Source organism: Oryx dammah, unplaced genomic scaffold, assembly GCF_014754425.2.
Source record: "Oryx dammah isolate SB20612 unplaced genomic scaffold, SCBI_Odam_1.1 HiC_scaffold_8, whole genome shotgun sequence".
Classification (NCBI taxonomy): Eukaryota; Metazoa; Chordata; class Mammalia; order Artiodactyla; family Bovidae; genus Oryx; species Oryx dammah.
The window spans coordinates 34,842,352-34,859,474 of NW_024070192.1; the positions used below are offsets into that span (position 1 = coordinate 34,842,352).

Sequence of the window (17,123 nt, forward strand, 5' to 3'; positions counted from 1 at the left end):
GCACTCTCCTCTCCTACTCTCCTTTCCCCTCGCCTCCGCCCGCAGGGGAATTGCTTGCCCTTACTTGTCATGGCGACTATCCAGCTTTGTGCCAGGAGCCTCGCGAGGGTTGCTGGGATTGGGATTTTCCCCTCCCACGTGCTCCGGACTGGCGCTAAAAGTTTTGAGCTCTTCAAAAGTCCAGAGCCACCATCCTGGCCGCAGTGGTCACTGGTCTCCGGGGTCATCTAGCGTCCGACCTCGGAGCGTGCATCCCAGGACGGTGACACCCTCCTCTGAGCTTCGGGTAAGCTCTTGACTGAGACTGATGAGTCCTCTATGAGTCACGGGCTCTTGGCTCCTTGTATTTTCAGTTCGGGGGGATAAAGGGCTGGGGGGCGGTAACTGGGGGGTTAACGATTAGCGGCAGGGAGGGCGGGGGTCTTGGCTAGCGGCACCAACAGGAATGCAATGTTAGGAGGCCCGAGTGTAGATGATTGGGATGTTAAGACCAGTCGAACTCGAAGGTGAACACTTGGGCGGGGGAGTGGGGCTTTGGGGAACCTTGACTCGGCCTAAGGGGTTCTTCCCCACCACCACTAACTCCATCCCAGGGTGTGTGAAATAAGATGCACAAAGCATCAGGGTCGACTTTCGGATCTCGAAACTTCGGGGATTCATGGCTCAGGATTTTAGAACGTGCAGCATCCCAGTGGAACCTCGGGCTCCATTCCGAAGTGGTTCGGGGTGATCCGGAAAGTCCAAGCTGCTAAGGTCCCATAACTTCCGGACCTTTGTCCTTCCTGGAGCAATCTTTCCCACTGGCTCTCAGCTCCGCTAGATGGAGAAAATCCGGTTAAAGGCTGTCAGTCGTGAAAGGCGAGGGGAGCGGGGGGGGGGGCGTGCTAAACCAGAGTTTTGCCCGCGAAGCCCTGCAGAACTAGCCGGGCCTCAGAGGCCCTGTTATTGTTTGGCTCTACATTTACATTTCTACCACTGCGGGAGCATTTCCGGTTTCTTTTTTTCGGAGCAGCCCACTATTCACCCAACGTGAGGGAAGTAGAAAGAGAAAAGGTCTTTTATACTGGTCCTCATTACTTGTGAAAGGAGGCTGCTAACCCCTCTACTTTTTTTTCCCCCCTCCTAGCCTGGTTAGCTACCTCTTTTGGAAAGGAAGAGGTATTCTTTTTGATGCAAACCTCAATCCCTCCCCCTCTTTGAATGGTGTGCTCCATCCCGATCGACCGCTACCCCGGCGGACGCTACCATTGCGTGGACGGTTTGGGTTTGTTTTTGTTTTTGTTTTTTTAGTGTCAGAGGGCAGACCCTGGGTGTTTCGAGAATGGATACATTTGAGAATTAAAAGATAGAAGACTAACGATGGGTCGTTTTTTGCGGCGGAGAAACAACTTCTGTATCTGGCTTTGGGCTGAACCATTCCCTTCTCGGACGCAGAGTGAACGTCGTGAAGCGGAAGGGGCGGGGCTTGGAGAGGGGCGGGGCCGAGGTCTTCGAAGCTGCCGTTCGGTCTCGACTGGTTCTGCCCGCGGGAGGCGGCGGACCGGGCCTAGGATTTCTACCCGTACCAATTTTCCCGGCATCTTCATTATTTAGGGCGCGGTCACCTACCACGCACCTGCTACGAACATGACCCTGCGCGGTACTTACGTGCTTTTTTCTATGTTAGGAGTAGCATTTACAGCCACCGCCTTCGATTTGTGTTACCGTGGATTTATTTGCCTGTTGGAGAACTTCTTATATAAATGGAATCATACAGTTTGTGCTCCTTTGTGTCAGGCTTCTTTCCGTCTGTGAAATTCACCCATTTTATTGCATGTATCAGCGTATCAATACTTTTCTTTATATTTTAGTATATTCCACTGAATAAATAAACCATTGATTGTTTATCCATTCTCCTTTTGATGGCCTTTGAGTGGCTTCCCGTTTAAGATTATTTTGAATAAAGCTGCTATTAACATTCTTAAAATTATTTTTGTAGTCATGTTTTTATGTTTTTGGATACTTAGGAGTGGAATTGCTTGGTCATAGAGTGAGGTGTTTATTTATATTTTTTAATTACATTAAAAAGTTCTAGTTATTCAAAGTGGTTGTACTGTTTTATACTCCCACCAGCAAGATAGATCCTGTCTCAAGATTTGGTTTGTCAGGCTTTCTAATGTGCCATATCAATGTGGGTTTTAGTTTGCAATTCTCTGTTAAGTATGTTCCAACAGTTTGCATGTGCTTACTGGCCATTTCTGTGTCAGATATAAAGAGACTGTTCAAGTGTTTTCCCCATTTTAAAAATTGGTTCATTTGCTTTTTGTGTCCTTGGGGTGTTGGAGTCATTTGTATATTCTGGATAGGAATAATGTGTATCCTTTGTCAGATACATGTATTTTCTCCTGACCTCTTGCTTGTCTAACAACTCTTACAAGGAACAGAAGATTGATTTTTCTTTTCAGTGATTGCTTTGACCTGTTTAGGAGATCTTACCCCAAGGTCATGAAGATATTTTCTTATAGTTTCTCATATATTTTCTTTGAGAATCTTTCTAGTTTTAGATTTAACACTTAAGTCTGTGAGCCATAATTTATTAGTCAAGAAATAATTTTTTTCATGTTGTGAGTTCAAAGTTCTGTTTTATTTTTTCTTATGGAAAGCCAGTTCTAGCTCCACTTGTTGAAACAGCCTTCCTTCCCCCACTGAATTGCTTTAATTGGAGTGCTTGGTCTATTTACATTTAATGCAGTTATTGTTAGCATTTGGGTCTGAGTGCTATTTCCTATCTGTCTCCTTTGTTCTTCAATTCAAAAAGTTGAGAAAGAAACAATACCAATCTCACATAAACTCTTTCAGAATGGAGAGGCAGTAACATTGCCCAACTCATTTTATAAGGCCAGCCTAATGCTGTTAATATATACATAACAGTTGGAAAAGAAGAAATAAAATGGCTTTATTCACAGATGGTATGGAGAAGGCAATGGCACCCCACTCCAGTACTCTTGCCTGGAAAATCCCATGGATGGAGGAGCCTGGTAGGCTGCAGTCCACGGGGTCGCTAAGAGTTGGACACAACTGAGCAACTTCCCTTTCACTTTTCACTTTCATGCATTGGAGAAGGAAATGGCAACCCACTCCAGTGTTCTTGCCTGGAGAATCCCAGGGACGGGGGAGCCTCGTGGGCTGTCGTCTATGAGGTCGCACAGAGTCGGACACGACTGAAGTGACTTAGCAGCACAGATGGTATGACTGTATACCAAAAGTCCTAATAGAAAATTCACTTTCACACAATGAGGACAAGTGAAAGCTAAAATTAAAGGCAAGTTACAACTTTCAAAGGCAATATGCATACATTGTATTTTTATATAATAGCAACCTTGAATCTAAACTCAAAAACCTGACATGTGTTAAGTCATGTCTGAGTCTTTGCAACCCCATGGACTGTAGCCCACCAGGCTCCTCTGTCCATGGGTTTTTCCAAGCAAAGATACTGCAGTGGGTTGCCATTTCCTTTTCCAAAGGATCTTCCTGACCCAGGGATCGAACCTGTGTCTCTTGCATTGGCAGGCGGATTTTTTACCATTGAGCCACCTGGGAAGCCACGGTGAAAAACATGTCATACTCAGGGATAAATTTAACAAAAAATGGACCAGAGCTCTATATAGAAAACTGCAAAATACTGCTGAGAGAATTTAAGGAAATTTTAGCATATTCATGAATTGGAACACTCAATGGTGTTAAGGTGTCAGTACTCTTCAGAAAGATTTAACTCAATGATTTAAAAAAAATGTAGAAACTGACCAGCTGATTCTGAAACAAAACACTGGTACAAGTTGGAGGCCTTAAAATACCTGATTTCAAGATTACTGTAAAGTTAAGTAGGACTTGGTTGTACAACAGAAACTAACACAACATTGTAAAGCAATTATACTCCAATATATGTATGGTCAGTTGTGTCCCAACTCTTTGTGACTATGGACTGGAGCCTGCCAGGCTCCTCTGTCCACAACATTTTCCAGGCAAGACTCAAGTGGGTTGCCATTTCCTCCTCCAAGGGATCTTCCCAACCCATGGATTGAACCCACATTTCTTGTGTCTCCTGCATTGGCAGGCAGATTTTTTACCCCTGGTGTCACTTGGGAAGCCCCAGTACTCCAATAATAAAACTTAGAAAAATAATAAAGTTACAGTAGAACAACAATCAATGAATAGAGTCTGGGAAAAGACACATAAATGTAGTCAAATGATTTTCTGTGAAGGTACCAGAGTGAATCAGTGGGGAGAGGAAAGTCTCAACAAATGGTGCTGAAACTGGAGCAGAAAAATGGATTTTGCCCCCACCTCTCACCATGCACAACAGTAAATTTGACAAGGTTAATAAACCTACACATAAAACTTTCAGAAGAGAACACAGTATCTTTGTCTTGGTATGGGGTAGATTACAGAGCTTTATCAAAGTTTGTCAAGTTTTGTGATCAAAATAGTATGATGCAATTTCAACCTATGTAAATTTCACCTCAAAAACATTTGTGGGGTTGTGGGGAGTGACTAGAGGTACAGGTGAGGCGATAAAGGCAAAATGCTTGATTATTCTTGAAGCTAAGTGATGGGTACTTGGGAGGACATTATTCTGTTTACCTTTTTTAATCTGATTCAAATATCCATAATTTCTTTTTTTTTCCGTTGATATTTTTATTTTGGAAAAGTACAGAGTACAAGAGTAACAACACATTCCCACCAAATAATTTTTAACAACATTTTGTCTTACTTTTGTCTCTATGTTAATTACACAAGCAGTGTATAGATACCACCTTTAAAATTTTTTTCTTTGTTAATAAAGCTAAAACCAGGAATTCCCTGACTATTTCACTTCCAGGGCCCAGGTTCAATCCCAGGTTGGGTAACTAAGATCCCACAAGCTTCAAGGCACAGCCAAAGGGGGAAGAAAAACTAAAACCCCTTGACTCTACTACCCCCAATACCCTAAGCATACATCCCCTCTCCCTGAGAATATCATCACTATTAAAGATTTTGTGAATTTGTAGTCTTCTTGCCTTTCATGCTTTTATATACATATATTTATAAGCAATAAATAATCATTTTATGTGTTTGATTTCCATAGACTAAATTACTGTGTTTTGTTTTTTCTTGCAAATCATATTTTCATCCAGTATGTTTCTGAACTGTAACAGGTTACATATACACATAAAATTCATTTTCCTAAACCACTGTAATGAATACACTGCATTTCACTTACCTATTCCTTATTGATGGATACCAAGGTTGTTTCTTATCACCAGCTGTTAGGAAAAACAATGTCATGAACATTTTTATGCAAGACTTCTATTGCCCCCTTGCAATCATTTTTCTAGGACGTCCACCAAGAAACGGTTTTGCTAAGTAGTAAGAGGTATGGTTTTCAGTTTTACCAGATGCTCCCTTATTTCTTCCAAGAATCAATTTTTTTCAATTACACAGCTTCCAGCCATCAAAAAGTTGTTTTGTTTTTTTTTTTCAAACATCAGGCCCTGGGAGAACCCAGAGCATAATTATTTAGAGCTTGAGTGCGGCTTCAGACAGCCTGTGTTCAAATCCCTGGCCCTGACCCTGGAGGGCTTTCTGAGCCTGGGTAATTCCTTTAACTTTGTTCTCTCCTCTGATGATAGTACCTACCTTACTTGCTTTTTGAGAGGATTACTGAGATAAGCCACTGAAAGCAGTGAATCCGGTAAGGTCTATATAAACAGCAGCCATTGTTAGGATAGTGATCGGCCTGCCTCTCCTTTAAGTCCCAGCTGAGTTTACTGCCTTCCAAGGGGGCTGCTTTGGAAAGGCTCCACCTCCCCAGCCATCCGGAGGGTCTGGTTCAGCCTCTGACAATTTAGTATTATGAACCCCTGATGTTCACACCCATGGGAAGTACCCGCTCTGAAGAGGTTTCCTAGAGAAAGAAAATGAGAATTCAGTTGCTACCAAGGACTGAGAGAGGGAGAACTTCTAGGTCCACAGGGCTGTCCCTCTCCCTGTGGGAGTGAGACCTTGGCCCACCCTCCCAGAACAGCCCCTCCCAACCTGTTTACTGAACACAGTTGCCTGAAGGGGATGAACCAAGATCCCAGCAGGACCATAAAAGCCCCACCCGCTCCCAGTCACAAAGCTCTCTCCAGCAATAATATAGAACAAGTAAAATTGGGATAACCATATGAAGAGAAGCATTTATTGAGCTCTTGCTATGTGCTTTTCTCAACTCTTTATATTTCCCATAATCAGTGGTATACTATTTTATAGCAAAGGACACGGAAGCACAGAGAGGATTAGCAACCTCCCAAAGTTAAACAGTTATTAGATGGTGGCTCGGGATGCAGGCCTAGCCTGTCTGCCTCCAGAGCCCATGCTCTGCCATATTTGCCCTGGGAGATTTAAGATGAGTGCGGTCATGCCGCAAATTTAACTGATGATACAGCATCAAATCCAGGGCTTTTGACTTCTGCACCCCATCTCTACATAAACAGCTTCCCTTCCATAAAAGTCTCAAAAGTTATTTTGATCATCGATCTAGGGGAAACCCTGGTCCTTTCCCCCAAGGCAAATGTTTGGCATCCCACTGCTGTTCCCTCTTGCCTTCCTCCAGGCACATTCAGAGTCCATCCCCCATCAGCTTTGGGAGCTATGATAAGTGGCCCTTTGCTAGCCTCTCAGTTGACGGACTTTCATCAGCGAAAATCTCCTCTAGACTTAACTGATTACGAAAGACAGCTCTGCAGGGTAGTCTATAATGAAGTAAGCATCTTAATCCTAGACCTTCAAACAGTCATTTTTCATAAAAGCTTATTCACTCACCTATATGTATTGTGGGCAGATCACTTAACCTCTCTAAGACCTGTCAAGAGGCAGGTGTGGTTATCCAGACAAGTAAGATAACCCAACTCCGGGAGATAATAAAGGACAGGGAAACCTGGTGTGCAGCAGTTCATGAAGTCTCAAAGAGTCGGACACAACTGAACAACCACAAGATACCCCACATGAAATGATTTTGCACACCCTACATAAGTACGCAAACCCTATATCAACAGAAAGGTGCAGGTGAGCCTTCGTGGTGCATGTGCTTAGTCGCTCAGTCATATCCGACTCATTGCGACCCCATGGACTATAGCCCGTCAGGCTCCTCTGTCCATGGGAATTCTCCAGGCAAGAATACTGGAGTGGGTTGCCATGCCCTCCTCCAAAGGATCTTCCCAACCCAGGGATTGAACCCAGGTCTCCCACATTGTAGGCAGATTCTTTACCATCTGAGCCACTGGAGAAGCCCACAAGAGCTGCTTGCTTGGAGGGGGTTGTCATTACCATGGACACAGAAGAAAAGTGTAGTGAACATAGACTCTGATCAGTGGCGTGGTTCTGAGCAAAGCTGATGACAAATTTAGCATCAAGAAAGATGGCATGTTGAAACTATTTGAAAGCTAGCCTGGGAGATGAGATGGTGGTGACAGGGCCCTAGCCCAGGCTGCAGCCACCCCCCACCCCCACCCCCCCGCCGTCCCCTTTGCTCCTTTGACTGCTCATAATCAGATAACAGCCTGGGTATGAGGATTCACTTATTCACCACAGTTATTGAGCCCGATCAGGTGCAAGACATTATGCTAGTAACTGGTGAGCAAGACAACTTCCCTACCCTGAAGACATTTATATTCCAATAGGGGAAACAGGCAGAATGAGCAGGGAAAGGTAACATAGTGTAATTACCACAAGAATTAAAATAGGGTGACCTGAATTAAAATAAGGTGACAGGGTATGGCTGGCTGGCTGTGATGGAGAAGTCCAGGGAAACATCCCTGCTAAGGTGCGACATTCATGATGAAGTTGGTGAGAAGGAGGTTACCCTGTAGGGATGCAGGGCCCAGAGTCCCCAGTTCAGTGAACTGGGAGTATCTGATAAGCATCAGAAAAGGAAAGTGAAGTCATTCAGTTGTGTCCGACTCTTTGTGACCCCATGGACCGTAACCTACCAGGCTCTTCTGTCCATGGGATTTTCCAGGCAAGAATGCTGGAGTGGGTTGCCATTTCCTTCTCCAGGGGATCTTCCCCACTCAGCAATTGAACCCAGTCTCCCGCATTGCAGGCAGACGCTTTACCATCTGAGCCACCAGGGAAGCCAGAAAAGGAAGAGGGTGCTAAGAGGTGAGGTCAGAGAGGTGGGCAGGGGTTGGGCCCTGAGGGATTTGTAAGCCAGGGTGAGGAACCATCCCAGGGGAACAGGTAGAGGGATGGGGGCGGAGGAAATGAGTCAAGAGTTACTTCATCCTTATTACTGCAAAGTGAAGTGAAGTCGCTCAGTCGTGTCCGACTCTTTGCACCCCGTGGACTGTAGCCCACCAAGCTCCTCCATCCATGGGATTCTCCCGGCAAGAATACTGGAGTGGGTTGCCATTTCCTTGTCCATATTACTGCAAAGGAGGGCAGAAATACATATGCACTGAGGAAGGCTTGTGGATTCAGTGGTGGGAAGGTTGGAAGTCCCTCTCTGGTTGCCTTTATCCCTCGAGGAAGTGTGTGATAAGACTGCTGAGGGGTGGGGCAGGCGCCTCCCCTACCCCCCAGCAGATCCTCAGCTTCCCAGTGTGCTGTGGGCGGAGGGGGTCCCTCCTGGCTCTGGGCTGGGTGACCCAGGGTTGGGTGTGTCTCAGGCTGGATCCTCACTTTTCTCCCTCCAGCGGCTACACAACCTTCCAGGGAGCTACAATGGAAGAATCGCAGGCAGAACTCGGTGTGGAGCCCACTCTGAGTCAGGAGACATTTTCTGACTTGTGGAACCTGTGAGTGGAGGTCTGGAGGGAGGGCAGGTTTACTGCTCAGCCTCCAATAACCTTGCCCCACCGCGGTCCCCAGCCCCCTGGTAGAGGCCTGGGAGAAACAAAAGCCAGTCCTGACTTTCTGCTCCTTTCTTTCAGACTTCCTGAAAACAACCTTCTGGTAAGGCCTGGGGCACAGGGGGCCTGGGGCTGCGGGTCCAGAGGGTGGGAACTGGGCCTTCTGATGCACTCCTCCCGTCTGTAGTCCTCTGAGCTCTCCTCACCCGTGGATGACCTGCTCCCGTACTCAGAAGATGTTGCCACCTGGCTGGATGAATGTCCGAATGAAGCGCCCCAAATGCCAGAGCCTCCTGCCCAAGCTGCCCCACCACCAGCCACCCCGGCACCAGCCACCTCCTGGCCCCTGTCGTCCTTTGTCCCCTCCCTGAAGACCTACCCTGGCAACTACGGTTTCCGTCTCGGGTTCCTGCATTCCGGAACAGCCAAGTCTGTGACCTGCACGGTCAGTGGCCCTGGGGAGCCGGCTTCCCTATCAGTGCCTGGCCATACAGCCTAGGGGTTTTCTGTTCAGGAGTTTGGGGTTCCACTTCAGCCTTTGCCTTTTTGTCGGTCTTTTTAGATCTTACCTAGTTAGTTTGTGACCTTTGACTCCATCCCAAGGTTGCATTTTCCCCCTTGACCCTTGGGTTTTCATCCTTTCCGTCACATTCTCAGTATCTGTCATGAGGCCATTTCTTTTTTCCTTTTTTCTTCACTCTCATTCATTCTGTAGCTATTGGAAGTACACTTCTGGGATGTGGACCCCCCACCCCCGACCCTGCCATCTCTAGCTACCCTCCCCTCACAGGACCCGGCTTCCAGTCGGTACTTGGTGCTTGTACATTCGACCCTTGGGTACTTGTCCGCTGACCCCTCCGTTCATTCTTCCTCCTTCTCCTCCAGTATTCCCCTTCCCTCAACAAGCTGTTCTGCCAGCTGGCCAAGACCTGCCCAGTGCAGCTGTGGGTCAACTCGCCGCCCCCGCCCGGCACCCGCGTCCGCGCCATGGCCATCTACAAGAAGCTGGAGCACATGACGGAAGTTGTGAGGCGCTGCCCCCACCACGAGCGCTCCTCTGACTATAGCGATGGTGAGCGGCGGGGACTGTGGATGGGACCGGCGTGGCACCCGGAGCCCCCAAGCCCCTAATCCCTCCCTGATTGCTCTCAGGTCTGGCCCCGCCTCAGCACCTTATCCGGGTGGAAGGGAATTTACGCGCCGAGTATTTGGACGACCGGAACACCTTTAGACACAGTGTGGTGGTGCCCTATGAGTCCCCCGAGGTCCGGTTTGGCAACTGGGGTCTCCGGGGTGGGGGGCGGTTTGTCCATGACCACCCTAGGTGGGAGGAAGGGGGCTTTCTCCTTCTTACTTGACCTCCCACAGCCTGTGGGGTGCGCAGAGCAGATGGGTTATCACCATTCCACAGCTGAGGAAACAGGCTCACAGAGGCTGACAGCCTCCCCGGGGCTGGGTAGCCTCACGCTGGGCCTGTGCTCTCTCCCAGATCGACTCTGAGTGCACCACCATCCACTACAACTTCATGTGTAACAGCTCCTGCATGGGGGGCATGAACCGGCGGCCCATCCTCACCATCATCACACTGGAAGACTCTTGGTAGGGACCACACACCACCCTCCAGGCTAGCTTCCTCTCACCTTCTCCTGCCTGTCCCCGGGGCCCCGCCCTTCATCACATTCTCCCACACTACCAGCCATCGTTCCCTCTCGATGCATTCCCTTTGTGGACTTCTCTGCTGCTCCCTTCCTCCTTTCTCCGGCTTTGGGACCTCTCTTACTGGGGTCTTCTCAATCTGGAGCTGGAGCTCAGCCTCCCCTTGGGATGGGGGTGGTTAGGAGTAGGTGGGGCCTGGTTCACAGGAGAACACACAGACAGGGTCCCCCTTCCTGATTGCCTCCTGCTTCCCTCTTCCTACCCTGGTAGTGGTAACCTGCTGGGACGGAACAGCTTTGAGGTACGTGTTTGTGCCTGTCCTGGGAGAGACCGCCGCACTGAGGAAGAAAATTTTCGCAAGAAGGGGCAGTCTTGCCCCGAGCCACCCCCTGGGAGCACTAAGCGAGGTGAGCAGGAGGTAGAAGAGGCAGCGAGGGTACAGTTCTGCCCCCGATTCACTCTTTTCTCACCTTTCCTTGCCTCTTTCCCAGCAATGCCCAGCAGCACCAGCTCCTCTCCACAGCAAAAGAAGAAACCACTGGATGGAGAATATTTCACTCTTCAGGTACCAAGTCTGGGGGAGAGAGAGGTGCAGTCTCTCACCCCCACTCCATGGGGTTGGATAAGGGAAGAAAAAAATATAAATGTAGCAGATGTGAGGTTAAGCCCATTTTTTTCTAGTCATCCTTTCCTCTGTCCATGGCCATGATTCACTGGCAGAGGTGATGGTGGCTGTGGTGTTTATAGTCATTCAGTCGTGTCCGACTTTTGCAACCCCGTGGACTGTAGCCCACCAGGCTCCTCGTCCATGGGATTTCCTAGGCAAGAATACTGGAATGGGTTGCCATTCCCTGCTCCAGGGGATCTTCCCCACCCAGGGATTGAACCCATGTCTCCTGTATTGGCAGTTGGAACACTGAGCTACTGGGGAAGCCCCTTGGTTGTTGTAGCAACTTTGCCTAATATTTCTTTGTTCCCTTCTTTCCTTGCCACAGATCCGTGGGCGTAAACGCTTTGAGATGTTCCGAGAGCTGAATGAGGCCTTGGAGCTGATGGATGCTCAGGCTGGAAGGGAACCAGGGGAAAGCAGGGCTCACTCTAGGTGAGTGATGCAGGTCTTCCCCAGTTCCCGGGCACACACACACACACACACGCAGGCACACACACACACACACACCTGCTGCTTTCCTGTGTTAGAAAGCCATGGTATTCCATTCTGGTCCTGCCTTCAAGGTAAAAGGCAGCTGATACCCTGCTGCTGGGTCCCAACCCTGCCCAGACATTCTTTAGGCTTCCTCCAGTTTCCTGCCTCCGGGGGTCCGGGGCATGGATGTTTCTTTGCCTATTCTAGCAAACCCTAGACTCCCAGAGCTAGGGTCTCAAATAGAGACCTGATAACTATGGGATATCAGGCCTTGGAGTCAGATGCTCAGCCATCCAAAGTACTAGAGTCGTGTTGGCCTTGTTACTTCCCTTCCCGGGCTCAGTTTCCTCATGTGTCAACTGGGGTAAGGGAAGATTAAGAGACTTATACCCACAAGTACCCCAAGGTGCTCAGTCAGCATGTCTGCCCTTGGCTGTGACCATTTTAACGTAGTTCTCTTTGCTCCCGCCTCAGGCCCTTCAAAGCTTAGGTCCAGGAAGAGGGGCCCAGAGCTTCTCACTCAGATGATGTCATCTCCTCCCCTCCGCTTTCTTCTCACAGCCACCTGAAGTCTAAGAAGGGGCCTTCTCCCTCCTGCCATAAAAAACCAATGCTCAAGAGAGAAGGGCCTGACTCAGACTGATGTCTTCTGCTTCCTGTCACCGGTTGACATCCCCACCCTCACCCCCCGCCCCTTCCCTGGCATTTTTTGAGACTCAGGTGCTTAGACCTCTGCTTGGTGCAGGTGCGCCTTAGAAACCCCCTGGGGATTCTTCGTCTGCTCAGCCTGCGGCTCTGCCAAAGAGGCAGACCTGTGCTCGTGGTTTTCTGGGGATTTGGGGGGTGCTGGCGCTTTCCAGCTTAGCTTTCAAGGGTTTTACTGTGAGCAGCATTCGGGAGAGGTCAGAAGGTGTTCCTGCGTGTGAGGAACATCTTATAACCAGCCATACACTGGGTTGGAAAACTCAGTCCTCTGCCATACTAGCCAGGGAAGCCATCTTAAGTTGTTCCGATTTTCTCCTGACTTCATTGTTCACATCTATAAAAAACTGATAATCATAACCTACCTCACGGGGGGTTTGTTGTGAGGGTTAATGAAATAATGTATGTCTGGCCCTAAAACCATCATTTGATTCTATAATGTCTGGGACGTAGTGCCTTTTATGGGTGCTGGTCCTTTGTCCCCCTGGGTGGATGATTTGACAGTTTCTGACTGGATGGCTAGTTAAAGGGAAGAAGTCTCCAAGTCCCTTCTCTCCTGGCCCTGCCAGATCATAACCCCTTGGTGAACCTCAGTGCCAAAGGGGAAAGCTCACCTTATCCTGGATCCCAGTGGCCTCCGTCCCTGCTGTGCCTGCCAGTACCTGTTTCGTTTCCCCCAGATGCTTCCGCAGATCCCTTCTGTGCTCTGCAGGGCACATCTGCACGTGTCACTCACACCCCTCCTCTCCCCTTTTTATATCCCATTTTTTATATCAATTTCTTATTTTACAATAAAACTTTGCTACCACCTGTGTGTCTTGAGAGATTAGGGCCAGTGCAGGGGTGAATTAAGGGAGTGAGTTTGGGAAGCAGCCACCTGAGTCTTCAGGGAGCAGTTTTTTTGGGCGGGAGGGTGGCGGCAGGCGGCGCCAGTGCCTGGTTTCCTGGAGGAGAACAAAGCCTGGAGACTGGGTCAGTCTGCAGGCTGCATGACAATAAGGGAAGGGGTGCCTCCATTCATAACTTGGGAACCAACTGTCCCCCCTCCCCTCCTGCCAGGGCTGGCACAAGGTCTCTGCTCCTGCTTCTAGGATTGGGCTACTGCCCCCTCTCAGCCTCACCAAGGATTACGGGATTTAAATGTCTGATTTAGTAAGCCTGAGCCTCCGGGGTGGCCATCTGCTCCCAGGAAAGGGGCAGGATACCTGGGTTCTCAAGGGGAAGGACAGTGGGTGCTATGGTGAGGAAAGAGAAGGCCTGCCAACCAGGGTCCCCGGGAAGTGGGGGCAGCTAAGGTGAGGGCTGGGACATGGGACTGGGGCCTTCCCGGCGTCCCCTCACCCAGGCCTCATGCCAGCCAGCTGAATGAATGGAAGCTTTAAACTCTGCCAGGAAAACCTTTCAAAGGGCTTCTCGGGGTAGGGAGGAGAGTCGAGCCTGGGGAGCCCTGCACCCACCTCCACCCCTTCTGTTCCTTAGGGCTGCCAGCTCCCAGGGAAGGGGGCTGGGGGCAGGCTCTCCCCATCACCCCACACCCACCACTGCTATCTGAACCAGCATTAGAAGAATGGCCAGACTGGGGACACGGCTCATCCTGCCTCCTCCCTGGGGGCAGAGAGCAGAGTAAGGTCCAGAAGGGCTTCTGGAACCACTGTTCCCTCAACCTGGCTTAAAGTCCCTGAGGGAATCCCCAGACTTACCCTGAGGATCCCAGACAGCTGCGAAGCCACCAGCCCCTGGCCTCGAAATCACACTTTTTCTTCCTTTCTGGAGAGTGCCAAACACTCCCCAGGATACCCAGAACCACTTCTTGTAGAGATCTTTAACTTTGCCATCTCTCCCCACAAGCCAGGCCCTTGGTAAATCAGAGCACTTGAAACTCATTTCCTTGCCTCACTCCTGTAGACGGGTCACCTTGAGCCTCTTTCTGACCAGTGTCCTGCACCCCCCTACACCCCACATTTCTCTAGAGTGTGTCCTTGGCTCTTTTTGTTTCTGCTCTACTCCTTCACAAAGCAGAGCCTTTCTTGCTCTGCCAATCCCTTTGTATTCTGATAGGTTACTGGTCTGAGAATTATTAGTCCTGGGTTTTCAGGCCAGTTCTACTAAGCTATGTGACTTCCAATGAGTCCCTGACCTCTCTGGTCCTGCTTGCTCACTTCCTTCCCTCTGGCTGTATTCCCTCCTGACAATCTAGCCAGCAGATATTTATTGACTGATGCTTTACTGTGTGCTCAGGATTGTTCTATGTTGTGGGGACCCGTGGCAGACTTGGCCCTGCCCTCACATTCAAAGAGCCCAAGTCCTGTTCCGCTAAGTTTTAGAATAATTTTTAAAACTTATCTCCTTGATTTCAGGAACACAGGGGCTCCCAAATCTATAACACTCAGCAGAAGTTGTACAATGAGGGAAATGTAAAGCCATAGATGTTTTCTTTATTTAGAAAAAGAAAAAGGAAGCTAGCACGCATCCTAAAAATTAAAGATATAACTTATTGAAAGAGAAAGCCAAGTTGGTTGAAAGAATAAATTCAAAAGCAGGACTCAAGGGGGGAAAAAAGATATACTTTAAACAAAGAGAAAAACTCAAGAGTTTGATTGAAAAAAAAAGGAAAAGTAAGAGCAAATTAATCCAATGTTTAAATAAACTATTCCAGACCATATGAAAAGTGGAATCTCCAATTCATGTAAATTTTTTGTGATTTCATTAATATTAAAACTTAATCAAGATACTAAAAAATTAAAAGCAAACTAATTTATAGAGATGCAAAATCTCTAAATAGTATCAAAAAATATATATTGGTGAATCAAAAGAATATTAACATTATAACCAAGTAGGGTTTATTCCAGGAGCATAAAATTGGTTTAATAGAGAGTCTGTCAACATAATTCATTGTATTAACAAATTAAGGAATAAAAATATGATCATATCAACAGATGCTGAAAGGAATTTGATTAAATTTCAGCAGCCATTCCTTAAAAAAAAAAAAAAAAAGTAATGGAGGAACTTTCTAGTGGTCCAGTGGTTAAGACTCTGTGCTTCCACTGCAGGGGGTTTGGGTTTGATCCCTGGTCAGGGAATTAAGATCCCGCATTCCACTTGGCCAAAAAAAAAAAAAAAAAGTAATGGAATACTGGTATTATCCTAATGGTTAAACCCTAAGGTCATTTCAATTTAAATTAGAACTATACTATAAGACTTGGCTTTCACTGCAAGAATGCCCACTAACATCAGTTTTAGAGCACTCAACAGGATTTTTAAAAATGAAGAAAACAAAACATTGGTTAAAAAATATTTTTGCTTTTTGGATCATATGATTATGTTTATGTACCTAAAAACTAACCTCTTAGTTAATAATAGATGATGGAATTAAGCTAATTTAATAAGGTAGATGGATAGTAGATGGCAATAAAATAATTAAGGATAAGTTTCAAAAAAAAAAGGATAAGTTTCACAAGAATCACACAAAAAAATGAAAGAATGGCACTGACTCAATATGGAGAAAATTATAAAACCTTATTTAAAGACAAACCAAGCTCCAAACAAAAGGAAAAGATAACCTGTTCTTACATGGGAAAACTTACTATCTGATAAAGAAGACCAGTTCTCCTGAAATAAAGATACAATGCAATTACGATTAGAATCTCAACAAGTCTTGATGGCTTTTGTTTTTGAGAATTGGATATATTTGTCATAAATTTATAGAGAAGAATAAGTGCCCCCAAATAACCAATAGTTGTTTTTAAAAAGGAATGGGCAGAGGGCTTGCTTGCCTTGCTAGATATCAGAAAACAGACTATAAAATCAACTGGAATCAGATCAATATGGCTTGGTATATGGAGTGATAGACAAGCCAGCAATGAATCCAGAAGAAGGGCTCAGTATATAGTAAAATGTATTATACAGCCAAAGTTGGTATTTCAGTTCAATGTGTTTAGTTGCTCAGTTGTGTGACTCTTTGCGAACCCATGGACTATAGCCCACCAGCCTCCTCTGTCCATGGGGATTCTCCCGGCAAGAATACTGGAGTGAGTTGCCATGCCCTCCTCCAACCCACTCCAGGGGATCTTCCCAACCCAGGGATTGAACCCAGGTCTCTTTCATTGCAGGCAGATTCTTTACCATCTGAGCTACCAGGGAAGCCCAAGAATACTGGAGTGGGTAGCCCATCCCATCTCCAGATCTTCCTGACCCAAGAATCAATGGGAATAAGTAAATTAAGAATTTTTTTTTAGTGAAGCTGACACACTAATAAAATAATACCAGACTCTTCATTTGTACCACATACAAAAAGAAATCAAAATAGACCAAGTGTGGGAATTCCTTGGCAGTCTAGTGGTTAGGACTCCAAGCTTCCAATGCAGGAAGCCAGGGTTTAATCTCTGGTCATGGATGATCCCTCAAGCTGAGAAGTGAAGCCAAAAATAAATAAATAAATTAAAGTTTTAGTTGTATTGTTTTTTAAAAAATAGTCAAAGGAATTAAGGCATATGTAAAAGTTAAAATGAAATAAAGTCCTGCCCAAAATATTTTTACAAAATATGAGTATAGCCTCTGGAAATTCCCTGGCAGTCCAGTGATGAAGACTCCGTGCTTTCACTGCTGAGGGGTAGGTTCTATCCCTGCTCCCTAGTCTGGGAACTAAGATCCCACAAGCCACGCAGTGTGGCCAAAAAGAAAGAAACCACTTTTTAACAGTAAAGAAGCCACCACAAACTCAAGAGACAAACAATTGATTGGGGGAAATCTACAATGTAGAAAACAGTTTATAT

General features: G+C 47.0%; 1 protein-coding gene across 2 annotated transcripts; it reads left to right on the forward strand.

The window, feature by feature from the left end:
* Positions 1 to 124: 124 nt before the first annotated feature.
* TP53 (tumor protein p53) lies at positions 125 to 13,161 on the forward strand. 2 transcript variants are annotated; one of them, XM_040243465.1, is made up of 11 exons: positions 125 to 286; positions 8,694 to 8,795; positions 8,931 to 8,952; positions 9,037 to 9,294; positions 9,735 to 9,921; positions 10,002 to 10,114; positions 10,339 to 10,448; positions 10,776 to 10,912; positions 10,997 to 11,070; positions 11,501 to 11,607; positions 12,211 to 13,161. In XM_040243465.1, exons 2-11 carry the CDS (start codon positions 8,722 to 8,724, stop codon positions 12,290 to 12,292), a joined length of 1,164 nt encoding a protein of 387 aa, XP_040099399.1. In that variant the 5' UTR covers positions 125 to 286; positions 8,694 to 8,721; the 3' UTR covers positions 12,293 to 13,161. The 2 variants fall into 2 exon arrangements, with proteins under 2 accessions (XP_040099399.1, XP_040099398.1); XM_040243464.1 differs by having other exon boundaries at positions 10,776 to 11,070.
* Positions 13,162 to 17,123: the final 3,962 nt, after the last annotated feature.